The following is a 12,119-nucleotide window of genomic DNA, read 5'->3' as shown; positions in this document are numbered from 1 at the left end:
ACAAGGATAGAATTGGTTACTATCCTTGTGCTCAAACACAATACCTTGAGGGCTTTCTTTCCCCTTCGTTGTGGCTCTTGGATTTGCCAGAGTGATGACCCTGGCTCTGTGACCTAGTACTGAGAAGGCACAGCACAAAAAAAAAAATCAGTCCATGACTTGCTCCAGGAATGAGAAAGCACAAGATAATCAGACAATTAAACAATTGAAAATATGCAACATTAATCATGTAGCACCCAGTTAAGTACTAGCACTGGACAGACATGTCAGTCTCCATTTAAACAGCTATCCCACTGTGTGGAGTTCTGACAAAAGGTCGTCAACCTGAAATATTAACTGTTTCTCTCTTTAGGGGTGCTTAGACTTGTGAGTATTTCCAGCATTTGCAGTACTTTGCTTTTGTATCACAGAGTACAATACTGGCACTGGACAGACATATCGATCTCCATTTAAACAGTTATCACAACAACTTACTGACATTTAAGAGGAGGTACATTGGTACTTATTACAGTTTCCTATAGGACACATTGACAGTCCAGTAGAGAGAATATTAGCATTCGGTACAGTTCAGTGAAGGGTACACTGACACCCATTACAGTCTGGCACAGGGTACACCAACATCCAATACAGCCTGGCACAGAGCACATTGACACCTATTATAGTCTGGCACAGAGCACACTGACACCCACTATAGTCTTTCACAGAGCACACTGACACCCACTATCGTCTAGCACAGAGAACAATGACACCCACTACAGTCCAATACATGCCACACTCAAACCCCAATACTGTACATTTAAACAGTTATCACAACAACTTACTGACATTTAAATGGGTACACTGCTACCCATTACAGTCTGGTACAAAGCACACTGCTACCCATTACAGTCTGGCACAGGGTACACCAACATCCAATACAGTCTGGCACAGAGCACCCTGACACCTATTACAGTCTGGCACAGAGCACACTGACACCCACTACCATCTAGCACAGAGGACATTGACACCCACTACAGTCCAGTACATGCCACACTCAAACCCCATTATTGTCCATTGAAACAGTTATCACAACAACTTACTGACATTTAAATGGGTACACTGCTACCCATTACAGTCTGATACGAAGCACACTGCTATCCATTACAGTCTGGTACAGAGCACACCGACACCCATTACAGTCTGATAGAGAGCACACCATTACTGCCTAGTACATACCATACTCATACCCATTATTGTCTGGCACAGGTCACACTGATATTCATTAGTCCAGCACAGGTCACACTGATATTCATTAGTCCAGCACAGGTCACACTGATATCCATTACAGTCCAACACAGGCCACAGCGATACTCATTATAGTCCAGTGCAGGCCATACTGATCCCATTATAGTTTATTACATGGCATACTGATACCCATTACAGTTTATTACAGGGCACTAATGGCCCATGTGTGAAAACCTGGACAGCAAACCTTCTGTTGTAGAAGGCAACAAAGCCATTTTATCTTTACCCTCAAGGAAAGCTCCAGACTCTGACAGGATCCCAGGAGAAATGAACAAATCTGTGGGATCCCAGGTAGCCATCAAACTCACAAAATTATATCAAATGTGGGATCAGCAAACCATTTACTGGGCATTCAAAGATGACATAATTATTCACATGTGCAAAGGAAAAGGACAAAAATCTGTGTCTGACAACCACAGGGGGCTCTCAATGCTTGTGATAGCTGGTAAGATTCTAGCAAAGGTCCTACTCAATAGATTGGTAAACCACATAGCAGAACATGTACTGGCAGAGTCAAAGTGGGTACAGGAAAGGCACAGACACTAGCAACCCTTCGGCACATACACGATGAATAATGCGAACAACAGGTGGAGCTCTATTTTGTCTTGTTGACCTGACAAAGACCTTTGACAAAATAAGCAGAGAGGCCTTGTGCGCAGTCACAGACAAGCTTGGATGTCCTGATGGAGTGGTAAATCTGATACAGCAGTTTCACAATGGAATGACAACCAGAGACACTGGCTGTGTTGAATACACTGGCCCCTTTGACATAGCAAGTGGTGTGAAACAGGGGTTTTACGCTTTCATGGGATGCGGGTGTCACAGGCAAGGCCAGCATTTGTTGCCCATACCCAAATGCCCTTGACCTGAGTGGCTTGCTAGGCCATTTCAGAGGGCAGTTAAGAGTCAACCATATTGCTGTAGGTCTGGAGTCACATGTAGGCGAGACCGGGTAAGGACAGCAGATTTTCTTCCCTAAAGGACATTAGTGAACCAGGTGAGTTTTTATGACAATCGATGATAGTTTCATGGTTGTCATTACTGAGACTGATTTTCAATTCCAGATTTTTATTAATTGAATTTAAATTCCACCAGCCACCATGTTGGGATTTGAACCCATGTCCTCAAAGCATTAGCCTGGGCCTCTGCATGACTAGTCTAGATACATTCCCACTATGCCAATTATACATCCAATTCCGAACAGATGGCAATCTCTTCAACCTAATATGACTGAAATCCTCAACTAAGGTATAAGAATGATGAATTGGGGATTGCTGTTTGCTGATGACTGTACCCTCATGTAACACACTGAGCATGGCCTTCAATGGGTCATGGACTGTTTTTCAAAAACAGCTGATGACAATGGGCTAATCATAATCTTAAGAGATAGAATCCACCAATCACCAGCAAACTCTGACTATACCCCACCTTCTATAACCATCAGTGATACAACTCTGAAGGCTGTAGATAAACTTACCTATCTCAGTAGCATAATCCCAGTAAATGTCTACACTGACAAGGTGGCAAATAGAATTGCTAGAACAAGCTCAGCAGTTCCCTACTTACGCAAGAGTCTGTGGAGGAGACAAGGTATCAAACTTACAACAAAGCTTGTGTACAAATGCTGTGGTAATACCTACCATCCTATATGCCTGTAAGACATGGACTACCTACTCCAGACATATTCGCGGTTTAATAGGTTCCACATGATTTGTATTTGGAACATCAGGGGCATAAAATGGGAGGGCAAAAAGTTCCCAACACACTCAAATGAGCAGCAATGTCTGAAATTGAAGCACTCATCAGAATTCGGCTCAGATAGAGTGGACATGTAGTACATATAACTGATCATAAAATCCCTAAGATGGTCATGCATTCACAACTTAAACTTGGATACCGCTTATGAGATAGCCCAAGATTAAGGTTCAAGGACCCCTTGAAGGCAGACCTCGGAAATATGGCATGACAGCCACAGACCGGGAGAAAAATACACAAGAACGAACTACCTGGGGAGCGATCCCATAGCGGTGTTGCTTCCTTCGAACAGCAAAGAATACAGGCAGCTAAGGAAGAAAGGCAAGCTAGAAAGACTGGCAGTCTCAACAAAATCAGACAATTCATCCTTGCCGGTACTCTGGGAAGTCAGGCAGGTCTGCAGTTGGACTCCACAGCCACTTTAGAATGCACAACAGATGACTTGACCATGGAAGAAAAGGCCATCTTCGATAGCAAAGGGAAATCAACGGCGATGATGACTGATACCCACTGCAGTGCAGTATGGGGCACACTGATATTTACTATAGTCCGCTAGAGGTCACATTGATATCCACTGTAATCCAGTACAGGATACACTGCTAGCCATTACAGTCTAGTACAGAGGACAATGTCACAGTCTAATACAGGCCACACTGATAAAACAATCATGTCACTTCAGGCACTGCTTGCTTAACATGCACAGGATACAATGCACTTCCACTCTCAATGCCCCATTAAGGTTATGCTACCATGCTGGCTAGTCCCTCTGATCTGAGTTGGATGTTTCTAAACCAATGCTCTGGGTGGGAGATTGGGAAGCTCTTATTTATGGCAAGTGGGCAAATTCTGGTTTTGTTTACCATCACAGTCCCTGAGGCCTGTGGAATTGAGCATTTCAACTGGCCAAACAAACATGTTTGTAAAATCTCTGTGACATCTCAGGCTACTGAACCCAAGTAGAAACGTTCAGTGTTTGCATCCCAATCAAACCACAATAGTCATCACTGCTGTTTGGTTTTTAATTCAATAGCATAGAGCTCTGAAATGCACATAAAAAACTTCATTGCAGATGTCAGTGGTGTACATCCAACAATCGTTACCAAGCTCCAAAGGACTAGTCTCTTAACATGAACCAGTATCAATGCACGCACCTGCTACTGTTGGTACAGTGGCAGGTAAGAGGCAGGCACAAGCTAGATTTAGTACAATGTTGTTACTAAAACTGCCAATCTTACTCCATTTGAGCAATTAATGCACACAAAATAGGAAGGGAATTTCTAGATATGGTGGTGGAGACCTGCTAAACCAGGTGCAGCCACTGGAGGGACTGGGCAAAACAATCTTCCCATCTGCCTTTTTATTTGGCACGGCTCAGTAGGTACAGTCACTATGAGCTTAAAGTCCTCTTTCTGTCCTATAGATTATATGATTATGCCCCATTCCTTCCTCCTGCTAGAAATTCTGAACTTGTCCCCATTGTCCAACCACCCCAATTCTGTCAATGATTGCAGGTCTGCCTCAGAGTCCCATGCTCTGTTATGCAGTTTCACAGGAAGCAGACACAAGGTCTCTATTAACTAAGCACAAGCAGCACCAGTTTAAGCGCCAATAGCTCCACCCAGCCATTCCCCTGCTGGAGGGAAACTTCAACCAAGGATAAAGCTCAGAAATGAAGAATTTTAAAGGAAAAGAAACTTAACAATAAATCACAAAATGTTGCTCATATTGATTGTACACGCTACATGGATTCAGAGTGATTCTCACCTCCGCGACTGAAAGTGTTCGTCATTTCCTCCTTTCCACCCATCACCTGTTTCATCAGCACACTAATCTTTGGCTGCCTCTGCTTATCAGACGAGTCTACAGAATATAACAGGACACCGGTCAAGCAAAGGTTCCCAGAATATAACAGGGCATGGAAAGATTCTACATCAGCAGAGGTACAGAAGGAAAGGACAAGATGCAACAGAGCCCAGAGCAGCAAGCAGAGTGCAGAACTTGGAACAGGTGAAGTGCAGATCAGCAGACGGCAAGCTTGCTGATGACAGATCAGAGATCAATCTTCTTCATAAGTGTCACTCTTCTTCCTGAGGAGCTTTGAGTGAACCAAAACAGAATTTCCACTCCCTTCCTATGATGGTACTCAATGCCCCAATTGCAGCCTAATTAAGGGCTTTCTGCAATTTCAACATTACCTCCTTACCATTACATTGTATACCTCCAGATATAAAACCAAGAACTTAATTTGCTTTCTCAATGGCAAAGTGGCTACTTTGAGGTGTTTAAATAACAAAAGGTATGGGTAAAATGTGAGTAAAGAAATTCTTGGCCTTGGTCAGGATTAAAGGACGAAAGTACGTGATTCACAAGCCTGAGCAAGGGTAGAGATTAGAAACTATTTATGAGGTTGAATGCCCAGAATTGCATCTGTACTCTATAAATGGCCTGCCACTGACCTGCAGTATCAGGATATCTTGTGGTTCAATGCCCTCCAAATGCGCTCAGTACACATTTCACCTCATTGATAACTTTGAGGGGAAAAAAAATCTCACAGAAAGACACAACAAACCTGAGCTGTTCATGTGAGCAGACGTGAATCCGCTGAGAGTGTTGCGACCACCTGTGTCTGCGTAGTGCGGCATGGAATTTATCACTGCCTGCAAATACTTTTCTTGTGCTAAACTGGTGGAGTCTGTCTGAGACGGATCTGAAACAGAAAAATATATTTAATAAGAGCTCCACCACAGGTGAAGGTCAGAGGCAGCTAACAGAGACTTGAATCATAGCTGCAACACTTAAACACCAACCAATAAAGCAATCTGACAAAATCACACTGAAATTATAAACCACAAAGACTGAGCACGGTTAAAACATTGCCCTCCATCTCTCAGATTGGCACGGTGGCACCAGGAGCCCCCCCACCCCCACCAAAAAATGAAGTCAATACACTCCAGTGGTTGTGTTATAATTTGTGTTATAATTGGCACAAAGAAAGAGGTTTGTGCTTGTTCTCTCAGCCCTCGGACACTGATGCAGAAATTCCTCAAGGCAACAAGTTGAAACCAACCACCCGCAGCTGCTTCATCAAAGGCCTTTCATGAGGATATTTTGGCCTTGGAGCAAGTCAGGCATAGATTTACCAGAATGATACCTGGACTCCAAGGTTTAAATTACAAGTAGCGATTAACATACGAACGTACGAAGTAGAAGCAGTAGGCCACTCGGTCCCTTGATCGGCTCCATCATTCAATAAGATCATGGCTGATCTGATTGTAACCTCAATTCCACATTCCTGCCTAACCCCGATGACCTTTCACCCTCTTGTTAGTCAAGAATCTATCTGGCTCTGCCTTAAAACTTTGTTTCGACTGCCTTTTGAGGAAGAGAGCTCCAAAGATTCATGACCCTCAGATAAAAAAAATTCTCATCTGTCTTAAATGAGCGACCCCTTGTTTTTAAACAGTGACCCCTAGTTCTAGATTCTCCCAAAAGAGGAAACATCCTCTCCACATCCACCCTGTCAAGATCCCTCAGGATCTTATATGTTTCAATTAAGTCACCTCTTACTCTTCTAAATTCCAGTGGATACAAGCCTAACCTAACCAATCTTTCCTCATAAGACAACCCGCTCATTCCTGGTATTAGTCTAGTAAACCTTCTCTGAACTGCTTCTAATGCATTTATATCTTTCCTTAAAGGAGACCAGTACCATACGCAATACCCCAAATGTGGTCTCACCAGTACCCTGTACAACTGAAGCATAACCTCCCTACTTTTGAAATCAATTCCTCTCTAAATAAATGATAACATTCTATTAGCTTTCCTAATAACTTGCTGTACCTGCATATTAGCCTTTTGTGATTCGTGCAGTAGGGCACCCAGATCCCTCTGAATCTCAGGGCTCTGCAATCTCTCACCATTTAGACAATAAACTTCTTTTTAAATTCTTCCTGCCTAAATGAACAATTTCACATTTGCCCACATTATACTCCATTTTCCAGATCTTTGCCCACTCACTTAACTTATGTCGCTTTGTAGCCTCCTTACGTCCTCTTCACAATTTACTTTCCTACCTATCTTTGTCTCGTCAGCAAATTTAGCAACCATTCCTTTGGGCCCTTCATCCAAGTCATTTATATAAATTGCAAAAAGTTGAGGCCCCAGCACTGATCCCTGTGGCACACTGCTCATCACATCCTGTCAACCAGAAAAAGATCTATTTATGCCTACTCTGTTTCCTGTTAGCGAGCCAAACTTCTATTCATACCAATATGTCACCCCCTACACCAGGAGCTTTATTTTCTGCAATAACCTTTATCAAATGCCTCTGGAAATCTAAGTACAGTACATCCACCGGTTCCCCTTTATCCACAGCACATGTGACTCCTTCAAAGAACTCCAATAAATTGGTTAAACATGATTTCCCTTTCACAAAACCATGTCGACTCTGCCTGATTGCCTTGAATTTTTCTCAGCGCCTTGCTATAACATCTTTAATAATAGCTTCTAACATTTTCCCTATGACAGATGTTAGGCTAACTGGTCTGTAGTTTCTTGCTTTCCATCCCCCTCCCTTTTTGAATAAAGGAGTTACATTTGCTATTTTCCAATCTAATGGAACCTTCCCCAAATCTAGGTAATTTTGGAAATGAAAACCAGTGGATCAACTATTTCACTAGCAACTTCTTTCGAGACCTTAGGGTAAAGTCCATTCGGACCTAGGGATTTGTCAGCCTGTAGCCCCAACAATTTGCTCAATACCACTTCCCCGGTGATTGCAATTTTCCTGAGTTCCTCCCTCCCTTTCATTTACTGATTTACAGTTATTTCCGGGATGTTACTTGTGTCCTCTATAGTGAAGACTGAAGCAAAATGCCTGCTTAATTCATCCACCATTTCCCTACTTTCCATTATCAGTCGCACATTCGATAGGACCAATGCTGACTTTGTTAACTCTTTTCTTGCTTAACATCCGCCATTTCCCTGCTTTCCATTATCAATTCCCCAGACACACATTTGATAGGACCAATGCTGACTTTGTTAACTCTTTTCTTGCTTAAACATCTATAGACACTCTTACTTTCCGTCTTTATATTACTAGCTCGCTTTCTCTCATACATTAATTTTTCCCTCCTTTTTGTCATTCTTTGTTGTTCTTTATATTTTTTCCAATCTTCTGATCTGACACCCGTTTTTGCGTAATTATATGCTTTTTCTTTAAGTCTGATACTGTCCTTAGCTTTTTTAGTTAACCACGGATGGTGGGTTCTTCGCTTGGAATTTTTCTTTCTCATTGTAATATATATATTCTGTGCATTCTGAAATATCCTTTTTAATGTCTGCCACTGAACATCTACTGACCTATTTTGCCAGTTCACTTTAACTCTGCTTTCATGCCCTCATAATTGCCCTTATTTAAGTTTAAAATACTAGTCTTGGATGCACTCGTGCCTCCGTCAAAACAATTGTAAAATTCAATGTTATGATCGCTGCTACCTAGGGATGTCTTCACTATGAGGTTATCAATTAATCCTATCTCGTTGCTCAATACCAGATCTAGTATAGCCTGCTCTCTGGTTGGCTCCAGAAGGTGCTGTTCTAAGAAACTATCCCAAAAATATTCTATGAACTCCTCATCTACACTACCTTTGCCCACCTGATTTTTCCAGTCTATACGTAGATAAAAATCCCCCATGATTATTGCTGTACCTTTCTGACAAGCTCCCATTATGTCTTCTTTTATACTCTGTCCCACTGTGTAGTTACAATTAGGGGGCCTGTACACCACTTCCACAAGTGACGTCTTGCCTTAATCATTTCTCATCTCAACCCAAAGCGCTTCTACGTCCTGGTTTCCTGAACTTAGGTCATGCCTCTCTAATGTGCTAACACCATCATTAATTAACAGGCCACCCCTCCGCCTTTTCCTAACTTCCTGTCCTTCCTAAATGTCACGTACCCTTCAATATTCAGGTCCCAATCAATGTCATCCTGTAGCCATGTCTCTGTAATGGCTATCAGATTGTACTTATTTATTTCTACTTGTACTTTCATCTGTTTTGTTTCAAATGCTATGTGCATTTAGATACAGAGCCTTTAGTTTCGTCCTTTTATTATTTTTGTAGCATCTAGCCTTATCTGCTGATTCACTCTTAGATTTATACTCTTTGTCCTTTCCTGTCACAGTCTGTTTATCATTTCTCATATTAATACCTTTCTCTCTTGCCTTGTCTCTACTCCTTGGTTTACCATGTCTTCCCAAATTTGATCCCTAGCCCCCACTATTCAGTTTAAAACCCTCTCTACTTCCCTAGTTATGCAGTTTGCCAGGACACTAGCCCCATCACGGTTCAGGTGTAGACCGTCCCAATGGTACAGATCCCACTTTCCCCAAAACCGGAACCCACTTCTCCCACCCCAGTCTTTGAGCCACGCATTCATTTCTCTAATCTTATTTATCCTATGCCAATTTACACATGGTTCAGGTAATAATCCAGAAATTATCACTGAGTTTCTGCTTCTCAATTCACACTGTCACTGTCTGTAGTCTGCAATGCCTACCGACTCTAGTTTGTAACATCCATAGTTGCACTGCCTGAAATAGCTCAGTGCCCGAAAGTTGTGTTACATTCTCACACCTGCCACCCACTGTCCAGTGCCCACGCTCCCATCATCCACACACCAACACTCATGCCACGCCCAAACTTGCATGGTCTATAATGTTACATTTCTTCTTCAGGTTAATATCATGGTTAGTACCTGCAGCTGGTGCATTCTGGGACTTGAAGAGGCCGACGACACTCTTCCCATGCAGCCCAGCCGAACGCAGGAGCACGGCCTTTGTGCGCGAGTTCCTCCAACATACAACGGGGAAGCGATTTTGTCTGTAACACCGTGAGATGCGTTGCATTGTACTGTCTTGTATGGTCTGCGGGATAATCAGGAGGCTGGGGTAACTGAAAGGGGAAAATATTAGGTCAATCAAAAAATCATCCTGCTGACACCTCGACAGCCTGTGCTGTGACTTTCAGACATTGCTATTACTAAGGCTCTATGCTTTCAGTTTCAGCAACTTGCACTTCATCTTGGTGGGCCATGGATTTATCCAGTCCACAAAGTATCCAGTTTACAGGTGGACTGCTGTACAGTTACAGATAACATATGGTGGTAGAAAGAAGAGACATAACTAACATTAAGATAGAAAGAGAATCCACATAGACTGAGATAAAGGATACTTTATTTTCTTTATTCTTTCATGGGATGTGAGCATCACTGATAAGGCCAGCATTTGTTGCTGATCCCTGATTGCCCTTGAACTGAAGGGCCTGCTAGGCTATTTCAGAAGGCAGTTAAGTCTCAGCTACATTGACTGCTGTGGATCTGGACTCACATGTAGGCCAGACCAGGTAAGGACAGCAGATTTCCTTACCAAAAGGACATTAGTGAACTAGATGGGTTTTTATGATAATCGATGATAGTTTGATGGTCACTATTACTGAGACTAGTTTTATATACCAGATTTATTAATTTAATTTAAATTCCACCAGCTGCCGTGGTGGGTTTGAACCAGTGTCCCCAGAGGATTACTAGTCCAATGACATTACCACTATGTCACCGTCTCCCCCTAAGGCAGGATCGATCACATTAGCGGGGACTAGCCAGTGATGCCCACATCCCATGAATTAATTTTTTTTTTAAAGTTAGAGAGAGAAAAAATGTTCCCACTTGCCGGGGAGACCATAAACAGGGGCCATAAATGCAAGATACACACTCATAAATCCAATAGGGAATTCAGGAGAAATTTCCTTACTGAAAGGATGGTTAGAATGCGGAACTTGCTCCCATCAAGAGTAGTGAGGTTAATAGCATTGATGCATTTGAGAGGAAATTAAACGCAAAAGGGAGGAAAGAAATGCTGATGGGATAGGTGGAGGAGGGTGGGAGGAGGCTTTTGCGAAGCATGAACACTGTAAAGCTACTGGACTGAAAGGCCTGTTTCTATGCTGCAAATGCCTTTCAATACTTTGCAACTTTTGGTTGGGCCACACTTCCAGTACAGTGCTATACACAGTTCTGGTCTCCATATTACAACGAGGATAGACTCACAAGAGGACAAGTGACAAATAGATTCACAATTATTATATGAGAACTGGGGTTAGGCTTATCAAGAAAAATCGAACAAGCTGGGATTTTTTTCTCTAGAAAAAAGAGAATGCTGAGAGGTGATCTAACTGGCAATTCATAAAATTAAGAAAGGGTTTGATAGAGTCGACATAGAGAAAATGCTTCCACTTATGGTGGAGTCCAAAACTAGAGGTCATAAATATAAGATAATTACTGAGAAAGCTCTTTAACCAGAGTGTTGTAAGAATGAGGAACTCACTACAAGCAGTGGTCCAGACAAATACAATTGATGCATTTAAGGTGAATACAGATAAGCATATGAGGGAGAAAGGAATAAATGGAAATAGTGATAGGGTTAGATGAAAAAGGGTGGGAGAAGGCTCCTGTGGAGCATAAATGCTGACGTAGACCAGTTTGGCCAAATTACTTTTTTGTGCTGCAGATTAGATGTAATAGTTAAAACTTTCTCAAAGTTGGTACAGATGCTGAAATGCAACATAACGATGAGGTCATAAGATGCTCCCTGGAGCCTGGGCTTCTGTGCATGATTGTGTAAGGGGTACATGGCCTTTACCTTTACTGGGAACTAGGAGATATTCAACTGGACAGACAATTAATTTTTAATCCACAACTGTGTTAATAGTCTAAATTTCAGAATGGACAGGATTGTCCATGTCAGCAAGGCCACCTATGACAGCAGTCACGGTGCAAGTCTGGGGACAGTTGTGTCATGTTCTGAGGTGGCAGTCATGTGACAATCTACTCAAAATATTTCGAATTAATAAGTTCAAAGCAAGAAAAAATACAAGATCTATCCATGCAGTATCCAATTCTCCCAAAGCCCATCCCTGCAGTGTCCCAATTCTCCCAAAGCCTATCCCTGCAATACCCCAATTGATCCAGAGTCCATCCCTGCAGAATCCAATTCTTCTGAAGGTCATCCCTGCAAACTCCAA

General features: G+C 42.3%; 1 protein-coding gene across 4 annotated transcripts in view; it reads right to left on the bottom strand.

The window, feature by feature from the left end:
* sbf1 (SET binding factor 1) overlaps nucleotides 1-12,119 on the bottom strand; it is a 163,932-nt gene that overhangs the window by 23,189 nt on the left and 128,624 nt on the right. For 2 of the 4 annotated variants that reach the window (XM_078553164.1, XM_078553165.1), the window contains exons 27-30: nucleotides 9,799-9,995; nucleotides 5,609-5,746; nucleotides 4,804-4,899; nucleotides 45-119 (exon numbers count right to left, since the gene is read on the bottom strand). In XM_078553164.1, the coding sequence (XP_078409290.1) occupies nucleotides 45-119; nucleotides 4,804-4,899; nucleotides 5,609-5,746; nucleotides 9,799-9,995 (506 nt within the window). The remainder of the gene's footprint in view (nucleotides 1-44; nucleotides 120-4,803; nucleotides 4,900-5,608; nucleotides 5,747-9,798; nucleotides 9,996-12,119) is intronic. The other 2 variants (XM_078553166.1, XM_078553167.1) reach the window with 2 other exon arrangements.

This window comes from Cetorhinus maximus, chromosome 12 (assembly GCF_964194155.1).
Source record: "Cetorhinus maximus chromosome 12, sCetMax3.hap1.1, whole genome shotgun sequence".
In the NCBI taxonomy this organism is placed as follows: Eukaryota; Metazoa; Chordata; class Chondrichthyes; order Lamniformes; family Cetorhinidae; genus Cetorhinus; species Cetorhinus maximus.
This window is presented reverse-complemented; position numbering and strand designations above follow the sequence as displayed.